Below are 14,743 nucleotides of genomic sequence, written 5' to 3' on the forward strand. Positions count from 1 at the left end.
TCTTTCGGCCACAAATCCGTATTTGTAAAGCGTAAACTACTCACCCTTACGGGTCTCAAGGCGCTGGGGGCCGTTGTGGACATTTTGTGAGCTATTGCCCAGAGTCACATGGTGCTGAGCTGAGCTGCCGCCGGGGATCGAACCATGAGCCCTGTGCTCCGAAGTCAGCAGCTCTGGCTGCTGCACCACACCTCTCCACTGTAGGCTGGTATTTTTGCCATTGTCCGCAGCTCATGATCTCTGTCTATATGTTGTAGCGCTTTTACGTAGTTACTCCTCATCCATGTGTTTCTGACTCAAAGGCAGTCATCAAGGTTTGAGTTCTTTAGGTCTACAGAGTGATTTGTATGTCATCTGCATAGTTGTAACAGATGAGGTTGAATGATTTAATCATGGTTTGTGAGGTGGTTAGATAGATGGTGAATATTAGAGGGGATGTGATGGGCTACAGTGTTGAGTGCAAGAAGCCGACGTGAAAGGTGTTAGGTAAATCACACTTTGCTTGAAGCAATCCACTTTAGAACATTTTCATGTATTTCGAGAAGATGGAATAGTTGTAGTAGCGTGTCGTGATAGACAGTATGAAACGCAGCTGATAAATCCAGAAGGAATAGAGCAGCGACTCTATTGTTGTCCGCTGTAATCTTTAGTCATCCCAAAAGGATACTCTTTTGGGATAAGTAAAGCTTACAGTGATGGCTGATTGTGCGTCTCTGCCTGATCTGAAGCCAAACTTGTTTATATCTTGACACTAGATTGCAGCTCTATAGTCTACCTAAGTACATTTTGAAAGATCTATAATTTTAAAAGTTGTGTCAAGGTTGTACACTTTAAAGTGTTATTAAAAATATTGTAAAATAACACTGCTGTTGCTCCTTTTTCTCAGGTATATGAAAAGTAAATATCTACATTTAGTGCTATGTTGACCTGAATGCCATGTCATTTACTTCTTTAGGTGACTATGGTGGAATTTGTTCGAAGAATACCAACTTTAGGAATGCAATGAAGAATGAGGCCTCACTGAACACCGGACTGGTCACCGCGCAGACTTTTGGTCAGGCGTTGATTCCCAGGGTAATCGCGATAACGTGGGCGCATGAACTTGCCCACAGCTTGGGGGCTCCCGTAAGTGCCTTTGGCAGATTGCCATTTATAATTTTGTCTTATCAGGCCATACTAATTTTTATTTAACATAAACTTTTCCTCCCAGGACTGGCTTTAGCATTGGTGGCGCCTGATGCGACAATCTTTTTTAGCGCCCCATTGCCCCGTGACCTCCTCCTCAGATTCCCTCACTACCACCCGGCAAATGTGCCCCTTATCTCTCCATAGCCCTTCACTTTCATACATTTAATTTGTTTGAAAGCGTTGGTCAAGGCTGGCTTTACTAATCGCCTCAGCTATCCACTTTAAATACAGATCTGTTCTTTGCAGCAGGCGTATTAACCCTCTGCGCTACTTTAAAACTCTGATCTTTTGCTCTAGCAGGAATTTTAATCACAAGAATTATCTTGACATTTGTAACGCTGCCTGAAAGCTGGACTGTACAAGGAACTCTGCATCAGCTGCTTACAAATTGTAAGTTATGCTAAACACGGTACCCCCACCTGAGGTCAGTGCCACCACTCCAGATCATCGCCCAGTGCGGCCGTCCACACTTTCAGAGCTTGGAAATAGTTTTGTACTTTTGAAGTGAATAAATGATTTATGCTTTTATTTACTGGAAAAAATATAAATCCTGATTTAGCAAGTTTTTTTTTGCTAGCCTTTATTTAAAAATACAGACCTCAAAAGTAAGCGTGCTCTATCAACACAAATAATGAAATATAGGACAACAAATTACTGGTCAGGTGGCAAATGTAGGGTATGGGTACATCATGGAGGGGAGAAGAGGAGGCAAGTGGAGGAAAAACAGTGGCAAAATGTAAGAGACTAGTGGAGAAAGTAAGCAAGAGGTTGCAGTAAGAGGGCCAGAACAAGGGAGAAAATGTTAGAGGCTGGGTAGAAATGAGAGGTTAATCGTGAATGGAAAGTAGATTTGGATGTAAAGACACTGAACCAGAAAGAGACCCTAAGAGCCTGGCCGTAGGGAAAAGGGCTGAGGCAGTGCTTTAAATGGGCCAGTACTCACAGGTACTGAGTACTGGCACTTCTTATTTTTACCACTGTTAATACCGGCACTTCGCTACTGCCTAGGAGAGTACCAGTACTCATGAAGTTAAGCTCATTGGCTGATAGTGCTGGTGAGCACTAGGCTGTCCGAGAAGAAGCTGTCTCTAAAAGCCAAGGCGCTTCTGTAGTCCTTAGCTCAGCCACTTTTGTGTACATGTCTCCTTGTTTCTTTGTGTGTGTGCACGCTTGAGGATATACAGCATTGTGCCAAACAACAACAAAGAACGGTATGACATTAAGAAGTTGCAAATATTACAAAACATGGACATTTTTAACATATTATCCTGTTTGGCTTTCATTTTGTGTAATGATGTAACCTGTTTTGTTAACATAAATGCATTTTGTTGTGTTTCGATATGTGCTGCAACTGATATAGAAGTCATTATGTATCATCATATCTTGGCCTTAGCCCTTCCTATAGCCCCGCCCAATTGCCACACCTCCAGCTCATTTTAATGAGTACCTGCACTTATTTTTTCCCATTAAAGCACTGATGTTACTCCACAGGAATCACAATTTTTTTCATGTGACATCCCTCTATTTTTCTTCATGCCCCTTCAGGGTGTTCTCATACATGCCATTGTTTGATCAAATAAAGGGATGTCTTTTCTACTCACACAAGCCCTGTGCTCTTCTTCCACATATTAGCCAGGACGTCACTGGATTTGGTCGGCAGAACATCCAGATATTCAGATCCAGTACCCAACAGAAAGCATGACAGAGAACTCCACAAGACATCAGACAGTACCCTGTACACCCCTTTAACCAGCTCAGATATTGCATTTTACCAAGCATGCTTGATAATATATAACAAAACAGTGAACACTAGATGTGACTGCACCCATGAGATGTGATAGCTAAGTGGATGTTGCTGTGCACACAATAGCCCGTTCCTCTAGGAAACAACAACCAACGTCCAATAGAACATTTTCGATACTAACACTAAGCGCATTTCTTTCCGATTTTGATTTTGGGGGATGCATACTGTGTCACAATGTGCTTGTAGTGAGGAGCCTGTTATGATGTCCCATCTCCCTGATTACAAGTGCATTAGGATGGAATTATAATAAGGCAGGCCGGATATCGCTACCATACACGAATATGTGACTTTACAACGCGATCATTTAGATCACAGTACCTTACGTCACGGTTATTACAACGCAAGTCATTATAACGACTTGCGCTAGAGGTGCTGGACTTAGGAATAGTAGGATTTACTATTCCAACTCCAGTGTGTGTAATAGTAGGGAAGGTGTTGGAATAGTAAATCATACTATTCCTTAGTGTAGAGCGCCATCCAGCGCAAGTCGTTGTAACGACTTGCGTTGTAATGACCACAATGTAAATGTATTGCGGTGTAACGACCGCGTTGTAAAGGCCGTTCGCCCCTTACACGGAGTCCCCCTCTGCCAATTTCTTATTCAGGCACAAAATCTCTAATCTGCAATGATGCAGTTGGATCTTTTAATGTACAAAATGAGGGTTTTAGGAATAATATAGTTGGGGCTCGTGGCTGTTTCGTCCTCTAATATTTTTGTTTTGCTGATTTTAGCATGATAGAAGCAAGGAGTGTGAACCATTTGAGACTGGTGACAAGGAAAGCAATTACCTCATGTTTCCTTACGCGGTGGACGAAACTCAATACAGAAGCAATTGGTTCTCGCCTTGCACAGTGAAGTTCATTGGAAAAATCCTCCATTCAAAGAAAGACCAGTGCTTTGTTGGTGGGTGGAATTTCATTAACTGTGATTTTGCTCTACATCAGTAACACATTTTGACCTCCAAATAATCCCACATGTGAAGTTTTGTTATTTTTCTCTATTATGCTGAGTCTCCCATACCTAATCACTCAAAATTCTTGATTAAGCAGAAATAACAGTTTACATCCAAATAGGGAATTAAAAGTAAATTTCTTATGAATTTTGCATGCAGACTTAACTTGACGTTTAATTATTTAACACTGAACATATGTTCATATTAACACTGCATTGTACTTCAGCCTATGGTCCTTTTATGATATCGTCTATTTATTATGTTCCAATCAATTGTAATTTTTAAATTAATCAAACAATAAAATTACCTCAGAAATCAACTCAACGTTTCCTGGGACACATTTTCCAGATCAAATCTGGCAGAATATTTTTCCAGTAATTCAGCATTTGATAAGTGGCATCTCAGAAATTAATAGGTAACTCTGAATCTCGTAATATCCCAAAAACAAATTAGTGATAGAATTCCGTATGCAGATACCACATTGGAAAGGTTTTATATTATCTATCTATCGTATGAAGTTGTAACGTGCAATAATACAACGCTATATCCATGATAGGTATATTGTCCACATAGGTGGTTGTGTAGTTAAGAATATTGTCTATACATTCTGATGTATACTTAACTAGCAGACACCTATTATGCAGCTAGTATGCACTTGACGTATTCTTTTCACTTAGTAGAAAGGTCTGGAGGGTGAGAGCATGAACATGTCACGGTATGACAGCTAGAACTGATTCTACCCAAGCACTTCAGTCCTGTAAGAAGCCCCATTCTGTAAAGTAAATGGCCTCTGGTAGGAGTGTTCTTCTGATGTACCACATTTCATGCTCACTAACATAAGGAAATAGTGCTATTTTTCTCCAACATTCTTTTATGTGCCATTGCAAGAGGAGGGTATACCAGTCAGTAGTCTATCACAAAATTGTTGTCAGAATATAGACACTAGAGGTGAGTTTAAATTAACTGTTCTTAAATCTGCAAATATATACTGCTGAAAAAATATATATTTATAGGAGACCGTTAAGTCCAATTATATTAAATCCAAATATGACTATATATATATATATATATATATATCCAACACAGTGCAGAGACCCATTAGGAAGCAGCCACACACGAACTCCGTAGTGAACTCTTTATTTTCAAGAACCTGCCAGCAGGAATACAAAGGTGACGATCTTCAAAGTAAATCAGCTGCCAAATGCATTTCGAGAGACGAGCTCTCTTCTTCAGTGGCATATTCGTCATCTGCCAGAACTCTCCCCCTTACATAATCAGTCCCAGCAAGTTAGCAATCAGTGGCGTTTGTGGGATCTGTAGTCCGTGTCAGGTAGGGATTGTTCCTAGCAAAATGGATCCAAAATTCCAACCAAGTGGGAATGAAGGCACATCTCGATTGTTTCCCTGCCTTGCTTTAAGTTCTCAATAGAGTGTTCAAAAGGGCAACCCCTGCAATGTCCTTAAGAACGTTCGCGTCCACTAGCCCCCCCGTAGTGAAGAGGGCTGGCTCTGTGACAACAGCGGGCTGCTTCCACGACCGGGCGGCCGTCTATAAATCCAACACAGTGCAGAGACCCATTAGGAAGCAGCCACACACGAACTCCGTAGTGAACTCTTTATTTTCAAGAACCTGCCAGCAGGAATACAAAGGTGACGATCTTCAAAGTAAATCAGCTGCCAAATGCATTTCGAGAGACGAGCTCTCTTCTTCAGTGGCATATTCGTCATCTGCCAGAACTCTCCCCCTTACATAATCAGTCCCCGCCCCCTGGGCGTTAGCAATCAGTGGCGTTTGTGGGATCTGTAGTCCGTGTCAGGTAGGGATTGTTCCTAGCGAAATGGATCCAAAATTCAAACCAAGTAGGAATGAAGGCACATCTCGATTGTTTCCCTGCCTTGCTTTAAGTTCTCAATAGAGTGTTCAAAAGGGCAACCCCTGCAATGTCCTTAAGAACGTTCGCGTCCACTAGCCCCCCCCCCCGTAGTGAAGAGGGCTGGCTCTGTGACAACAGCGGGCTGCTTCCACGACCGGGCGGCCGTCTATAAATCCAACACAGTGCAGAGACCCATTAGGAAGCAGCCACACACGAACTCCGTAGTGAACTCTTTATTTTCAAGAACCTGCCAGCAGGAATACAAAGGTGACGATCTTCAAAGTAAATCAGCTGCCAAATGCATTTCGAGAGACGAGCTCTCTTCTTCAGTGGCATATTCGTCATCTGCCAGAACTCTCCCCCTTACATAATCAGTCCCCGCCCCCTGGGCGTTAGCAATCAGTGGCGTTTGTGGGATCTGTAGTCCGTGTCAGGTAGGGATTGTTCCTAGCGAAATGGATCCAAAATTCAAACCAAGTAGGAATGAAGGCACATCTCGATTGTTTCCCTGCCTTGCTTTAAGTTCTCAATAGAGTGTTCAAAAGGGCAACCCCTGCAATGTCCTTAAGAACGTTCGCGTCCACTAGCCCCCCCCCCGTAGTGAAGAGGGCTGGCTCTGTGACAACAGCGGGCTGCTTCCACGACCGGGCGGCCGTCTATAAATCCAACACAGTGCAGAGACCCATTAGGAAGCAGCCACACACGAACTCCGTAGTGAACTCTTTATTTTCAAGAACCTGCCAGCAGGAATACAAAGGTGACGATCTTCAAAGTAAATCAGCTGGCAAATGCATTTCGAGAGACGAGCTCTCTTCTTCAGTGGCATATTCGTCATCTGCCAGAACTCTCCCCCTTACATAATCAGTCCCCGCCCCCTGGGCGTTAGCAATCAGTGGCGTTTGTGGGATCTGTAGTCCGTGTCAGGTAGGGATTGTTCCTAGCGAAATGGATCCAAAATTCAAACCAAGTGGGAATGAAGGCACATCTCGATTGTTTCCCTGCCTTGCTTTAAGTTCTCAATAGAGTGTTCAAAAGGGCAACCCCTGCAATGTCCTTAAGAACGTTCGCGTTGGGGGCGGAGCCTAGCTTCTGACCATGATGGCCGCCTAATCCTTCGGCTCCGCCGACCCTTCCGTTTTCCTCCCGTCCCGGGACCTCTCCTGGCATCCATCCTGCTCCCGAGTTCGATTTTCGGGTCCGGGAGGACACCCCGACTCCGTTGGTGTGTCATGTTCTGCGCTCCCTGCCGTTGAAGAGCTGGGACGCTCTCGCCTGCTCCCGGACGCTGCCCGGCGCTGAGGGGTCTTTGTTCTCCGGCTCTGGCTGCCTTCACCCCGGAACATAGCGGCCGCAGTGGACGTGGTCGGGCCGGCCGGCGGCTCGCAGTGGCTGACTTGGTTGATTACGTCCTGCCCGCTCTCCGCATCTTTAAGTGGCCGGCATACCGGCTGTGAGCGCATCATTGTTTCACCGTCCGGACCTGTCTGTGCCTTTGTTCTTTTCCTAGCTCGCTCCGTGATGGGGTGGGCGCCATTTTAAAGTCCGAGCAACTGGACCTTCTTTTCACGATCCTGGTTACGACCAGTAACATGGCAGCGACAGTCGTTACGTTTACCCCTGCATTGTGCAGCGGGGTCTGCGCTCCCTTGGTGCCCCCGGCCAGGGGGTGCTCCCACGTTCACCGGCATGGTACTCAGCTATCTGACGGTACTGTGGAGGACCAGTATTGTGGGCTGCAACGGCGTTCTGGGCCAAATGTGCGGGGATCTGCCACATCCTCCCCTCCTAGGGCACCGGTGCGGATTGCAGATATTCTGGGAGCCCTGGGTCTTCTTCACTCTGCTCTCTGTGGCGACGCCTATGACCTAGGGCTCCGTCTGGATGCGGTTCTTTCTGCTGTGCCCTTGTTTGACCGAGCACCTTCACGACTGCGGAACGATGAACCATGTCCTATGTCCGAGTTTTGTGGACGGCCCGCCCGGGAATGCCCGGGGGTGCTGGAGGACTGTGCTCCTGATGTTCCCGCAACGCTGTTTTTGACGGAGGTGCGGCGGTCTGTTGTATGCGTGTTGGTTCGCGCTTTGGAATCTCGCCCTCAGACGCCATGTTCGAACACTCCTTTGTGGATTATTGTGGCTTTGCAACTGCTGCTCCTGCTCTGGCCGGGTGGACTGCTACGGTGCGATGATCACCTTTCTGTCGCTGTCGCACACAGGTCGTTGGATTGGACGGACTTTGATGGAAGGCGCTGTGCTATGCTGGGGTCATATGACTGTTTTGTCTTGTTCGGGACGGCTACTGTGCTGCTGGACTACGTCGATATTCCTGATCGCAGGGGACAGGGCTGATTCCCCCTGTCTATGACTGTGGTAGCGTATACTCCTTGGGTGGCTAGGGGTGAACGGGGCTTCGAAGTCGGACTTTATTGCTGTACCGGGTGGCGGGGGGGGGGTCGGGGATGTCTCCTTTTCCGTCAGATCTATTGTTGATTGTTACGCAGGGAGGTTGGTGGTGAGCCGGGGATAATCTATGTTTATTTTGTGTCGGTGGCGGGGTCTGGGGATGGGTGGCCCGACTATTACCTGCTGGGTGCGGGTTTGTCTTTCTCCTCCTCCTCTTTTTATATCTTTATAATTCCCTTCTGTGGGGCAGTTCCGGGGCGACAGGCACGCTGTTAGTGGGTTGGCCATAGTCATTACAGGAGTGCTGGGTGGTGGGTGTGGGGGGGTTTGTTTTTTTAGTTTGTTTTGTTATATGGTCACTATAGCTCTTTTCCGTCTTTGGGAGGGTTCTTTCCTCTTCGTAGGGTTGGCTGCTTCTGGGTTTCGTACCTTTTTATCTTCCTGTATTTCGATGACTCATTGTTTTCGCTCTTGGGGGTGGGCTTCCTGGGAATGTGAGTTGAACTGTTGTTAGTATGTAACGTTGCTTAATATTCGATATTATTGTTGCTGCTGCTGTGTACATATGTTTGCTGTCTTTACGGCCTACTTCCGACTGTACATGGGGTAAGCCCCTCTTGTTGCGTCTCTTTTGTATCCCCTTTTGGTAAGGTGTGTATTTAGTCCTGTTGCAGCCCCCTCGCTTCATCTACTTTAAAACGAAAACCTCTTCTTTTGTGTTGCGCATCCCGTAGTCACTTCTGTCGGACTTCGCTATATGCTGATTGTACGTGGTTACACTGTTATCCTGCTTTCCTATCCTTGCGGCCGGCCGTGGTGGTTGTGTGCTTGCGCATGTATCTCCTGTTTTTGTCTCAATAAAGGTTTTCAAAAAAAAAAAAAAAGAACGTTCGCGTCCACTAGCCCCCCCGTAGTGAAGAGGGCTGGCTCTGTGACAACAGCGGGCTGCTTCCACGACCGGGCGGCCGTCTATAAATCCAACACAGTGCAGAGACCCATTAGGAAGCAGCCACACACGAACTCCGTAGTGAACTCTTTATTTTCAAGAACCTGCCAGCAGGAATACAAAGGTGAAGATCTTCAAAGTAAATCAGCTGCCAAATGCATTTCGAGAGACGAGCTCTCTTCTTCAGTGGCATATTCGTCATCTGCCAGAACTCTCCCCCTTACATAATCAGTCCCCGCCCCCTGGGCGTTAGCAATCAGTGGCGTTTGTGGGATCTGTAGTCCGTGTTAGGTAGGGATTGTTCCTAGCGAAATGGATCCAAAATTCAAACCAAGTGGGAATGAAGGCACATCTCGATTGTTTCCCTGCCTTGCTTTAAGACAAAGCAAGACTGACCTTGTTTGGGGCGCTTCCGAGTTGGCAAACTTTTGTGTGGATTTAATTACGGCCGGCCCGGTCGTGGAAGCAGCCCAGCCGCCACAGCGGACCTGAGGTGACGCCAACCGGCGGATGCCTTGGCACAGGACAAGGAGCTATGAAGAAACTGTAAGAGGCCGACATGAGTAATGGGACTTGTCAGAGCAACCCACCGGGGCTTTTACTTTCCTTGATTTTGCACTGCACAGCGCCTCACTGGAGGAACAAGACTACGAGTACCAAGGGGCCGTGCGAACGGCCACGCCCAGAAGGGCGGGTACTGGGAGTATATTTGATAAATGTTTACGCTGAAAAGGTGCTTATGGATATAGCCTTTGACAAAGGGCGTTGGCCCGAAACGCGTAAGGCTGAACTTGCATGCTTTGAAATGTTCCAAACCCATGCGGCTGTTTCTGAAATAAATAAGATAAAGCAAGACTGACCTTGTTTGGGGCGCTTCCGAGTTGGCAAACTTTTGTGTGGATTTAATTACGGCCGGCCCGGTCGTGGAAGCAGCCCAGCCGCCACAGCGGACCTGAGGTGACGCCAACCGGCGGATGCCTTGGCACAGGACAAGGAGCTATGAAGAAACTGTAAGAGGCCGACATGAGTAATGGGACTTGTCAGAGCAACCCACCGGGGCTTTTACTTTCCTTAATTTTGCACTGCACAGCGCCTCACTGGAGGAACAAGACTACGAGTACCAAGGGGCCGTGCGAACGGCCACGCCCAGAAGGGCAGGTACTGGGAGTATATTTGATAAATGTTTACGCTGAAAAGGTGCTTATGGATATAGCCTTTGACAAAGGGCGTTGGCCCGAAACGCGTAAGGCTGAACTTGCATGCTTTGAAATGTTCCAAACCCATGCGGCTGTTTCTGAAATAAATAAGACAAAGCAAGACTGACCTTGTTTGGGGCGCTTCCGAGTTGGCAAACTTTTGTGTGGATTTAATTACGGCCGGCCCGGTCATGGATGCAGCCCAGCCGCCACAGCGGACCTGAGGTGACGCCAACCGGCGGATGCCTTGGCACAGGACAAGGAGCTATGAAGAAACTGTAAGAGGCCAACATGAGTAATGGGACTTGTCAGAGCAACCCACCGGGGCTTTTACTTTCCTTGATTTTGCACTGCACAGCGCCTCACTGGAGGAACAAGACTACGAGTACCAAGGGGCCGTGCGAACGGCCACGCCCAGAAGGGCGGTACTGGGAGTATATTTGATAAATGTTTACGCTGAAAAGGTGCTTATGGATATAGCCTTTGACAAAGGGCGTTGGCCCGAAACGCGTAAGGCTGAACTTGCATGCTTTGAAATGTTCCAAACCCATGCGGCTGTTTCTGAAATAAATAAGACAAAGCAAGACTGACCTTGTTTGGGGCGCTTCCGAGTTGGCAAACTTTTGTGTGGATTTAATTACGGCCGGCCCGGTCGTGGAAGCAGCCCAGCCGCCACAGCGGACCTGAGGTGACGCCAACCGGCGGATGCCTTGGCACAGGACAAGGAGCTATGAAGAAACTGTAAGAGGCCGACATGAGTAATGGGACTTGTCAGAGCAACCCACCGGGGCTTTTACTTTCCTTGATTTTGCACTGCACAGCGCCTCACTGGAGGAACAAGACTACGAGTACCATGGGGCCGTGCGAACGGCCACACCCAGAAGGGCGGGTACTGGGAGTATATTTGATAAATGTTTACGCTGAAAAGGTGCTTATGGATATAGCCTTTGACAAAGGGCGTTGGCCCGAAACGCGTAAGGCTGAACTTGCATGCTTTGAAATGTTCCAAACCCATGCGGCTGTATCTGAAATAAATAAGATAAAGCAAGACTGACCTTGTTTGGGGCGCTTCCGAGTTGGCAAACTTTTGTGTGGATATATATATATATATATATATACACACACACACAGAGAAATCCAATGAGGCTCCCACTCGGAACAGAATTCGCTGGCGCAGATTTATTTCTCAGTGACTACTCTTTTCGACAGTCGAAACGCGTAGCTACTGAGAAATAAATCTGCACAAGCAAATTCTCTTCCGAGTGCGCCTCATTAGATTCCTTATGAAGATATACTGTCCAGTTTGGTTCGACCGGCTTTTGCGCACCACCTGACCACGAGCCGGGATCCCAGGAGTAACACCATTGTTTTGAAAAATGTGTATGGATATATATACAGATATATATATATATATATATATATATATATATATATATATATATATATATATATATATATGTATATATATATATATATATATATATATATATATATATATATATATCGAAGCTACTACCTCCTTGTCTACATCATTATAGCACGACATATTGGAAAGGTTTCTCGTTATTTACAACATTTCATAATTGTAATGCAATTCATTTAGCCCTGGATGGGCACATTCTAATTACATGTCTATTATAACAACACGGCATTCCTTGGAGCAGGGAGCCCCCTACCCCAAATGTACTGTCATTTCCTCATGGCTATTCAGACCTCCGGGGGTCTTGGTCCCGGAGGTCTGAATAGCCATGAGGAAATAATAGACCCTTAGGAATCCGCAAAATATGTGAAAAAATGTGAAAAAAATGAAAACATTTAAAATAATGTAAAGAAATGTAAGAAATGGAAGATTTTAAGAATTTCAACAATTTATTTGGGGTTTAAGGTTGATGGGATTATGATTTTCACTGTGTGTGTGTTGTAACAAGGAAGTCTAGAGAGATAGAGGTTAAGGGGTAACATCAATTGTTGAAAGGTCTAAAGGCAGTGGGAGCCATTCCAAGGCAAGTAAAGTCAAATCAAGAAACAGTTCTGATTTACCCATCCAGGGTTGAATAACGCATGAATTAACATGTAATTAGAATGTGCCCATCCAGGGCTAAATGAATTGCATTACAATTATGAAATGTTGTAAATAACGAGAAACCTTTCCAATATGTCATGCTATAATGATGTAACAGTCCTCTCTCTATCTTTATGACTAAAGATGACACGTGATGGGTATTTAAAAAAGAAAAAATGGCGCGTCAGTGTACCACTGACAAAGGCAGTAGCCGAAACGCGTCTGGTGCTCAGAGGGTCCGAAATAAATCTTTGATCCTCCTCCCAAGAGTGCTGTCTCTTCTTTTACAAGACAAGGAGGTAGTAGCTTCGATAAATAGCGGGGCACGCCCCCCGCAAACAAGCACGCGTGCTTGAGTGCATGGGCTGGCGTAAAAAGGAAGCAGCAAAAATATATATATATATATATAGATATATATGTACGCCAACACTCCCTTGACGCACCGTGTACACAGCACTCCGAGGAAGAAAAAACGGACACCAATCCGGTAATCTGTGCAGCAAAGTTTTCTTTTATTTTATCATTTGCAGTGTCAAGGGTGCCGCGATCCGACGCGTTTCGGCGATCCTGTCGCCTTGCTCACCAGACTAGATATATATGTGTGCAACTTTTTAAGCTACAAACATTTAGAGTTGGCAATAGTGCATCAATACCTACCCATGAATATTTACCATCATGATATTGTGATAATCGATACTCTGCCTAGGACTTTCTATAGGACAATATTTTTGTACATGGTATTATGACTCTTTACCTGCTTCAGACATTGCGAGACCACCATAATCACGCTTTCCTACAGCCCTAACTTTACTAAAACACAAAAACAATAAGTCACAGGTGTTATGGAGACGTACGTATGCCCCGTTGATCTACAGTGTGGAGTCCCAAGATCTATTCACTCTCTTTCTATAAGATCATTCTGGCGTACTAAGAATGTCCCCTTATTTTAGAAAGCGACCAGCCAATTTGTGGAAACAGGATTGTGGAAGAAGGGGAAGAATGTGATGTGGGAAGCAGTACCTCTGATCCTTGCTGCTTCGGTGCGAATGATGTCTCTGGATTTGAGTGTAAATTGCGGCCAGGAAAGAGCTGCAGGTAAGGCAATAATAACGTATGACATTCAAAAATAAGTTCTTATAGTTAGCATAAGTTCACAGATGTATTTCTAGGATTTAGAAGTTAGACCTATAACTACACATATGAACAGTATGCTCATTCATTGTTCTTATTCACTGAGTGATCACAATATTTCTAATACTCCTGCTGGTGACAAATCTGTTCTGATAATAATGTGAATGGCAAGGGCATGAGTTATAGTTACTGTAGGGAACTAACCGAACAGTCCACCAGTCTTCAGGCTGCTTACTTTTTCTGTACTATCTCCGATGAACAGTGATTCTTAACGTTTTGACTTCTGTTGACCACCATTTAAACCATTATTGGAATATGTGGACCGTCCTGAGTCATTCTAGAAGCCGGGTACCCCCGCCTAAGCAATTTTGATAACTTGAACCACAAAATAATGCACAAAAAATACAGACACAATCATTCATAATACAAATACTAAAATACTGATATATTGGATTTAATTTACAAACAAATATAATTTTTTTTAAATTTTAGTGGGAAGGATGGAGCTTTTCTAAATTCAACTGAGGCCCCCATCCCCCATAGTATATTCTGTTTGATGCACGTGCATTGCTCCCATGAATCAATCTGAGAATACAAACTTGAGGAAAGCAAATGTTTAACCTCCTGTGTCAAATTCCTTCACATTTACAGAACGTTTTATAATTTGAAATTTTTACATATTGCTTCTTTATATATAAACCCTTTTATTACTCTTGAAATATTATTTAATTTTCTAAGCACTCGTGGACTCAAAAATCCTGGTCTCTGCCATTGTCGTCCCTTGTTGTAAGCTCGAACTACTAGGCTTCAGGGACAAAGACCTGAGCCCTGAAATGGAGTGTGCTACAGCTGGAAACAGCCATAACATTGCATGCCTTACATAGCATGCCTTTACAACGCAGTCGTTACAACGATCGCATTGTTACAACTCAAACTATTACATCGCAAGTCGTCTCAATGACTTACTGTAGGGTGCGCACTGGTGTTGGATTTACAATACAACACCTTCCCTGCTGTTGCACAAACTGGAGTGGGAATAGTAATTTATACTATTCCTAAGTTCTGCACGCCCCCTACAGCAAGTCGTTGAAATGACTTGCGATGTTATAGTTTGCGTTGTAACAACGCGGTCGTTGTAACGACCTCGTTGTAAAGGCATGCGATGTAAAGGTATGTATTCGCCACAG

General features: G+C 45.1%; 1 protein-coding gene across 2 annotated transcripts in view; it reads left to right on the forward strand.

The window, feature by feature from the left end:
• The window catches only part of LOC144798543 (disintegrin and metalloproteinase domain-containing protein 10-like), an 87,802-nt gene that overhangs the window by 54,679 nt on the left and 18,380 nt on the right, over nt 1-14,743 (forward strand). For both annotated transcript variants that reach the window (XM_078669471.1, XM_078669472.1), the window contains 3 exons: nt 956-1,125; nt 3,725-3,896; nt 13,376-13,520. In XM_078669471.1, coding sequence (XP_078525597.1) covers nt 956-1,125; nt 3,725-3,896; nt 13,376-13,520 — 487 coding nt within the window. The remainder of the gene's footprint in view (nt 1-955; nt 1,126-3,724; nt 3,897-13,375; nt 13,521-14,743) is intronic.

This window comes from Lissotriton helveticus, chromosome 12, assembly GCF_964261635.1.
Source record: "Lissotriton helveticus chromosome 12, aLisHel1.1, whole genome shotgun sequence".
NCBI classification, from domain to species: domain Eukaryota; kingdom Metazoa; phylum Chordata; class Amphibia; order Caudata; family Salamandridae; genus Lissotriton; species Lissotriton helveticus.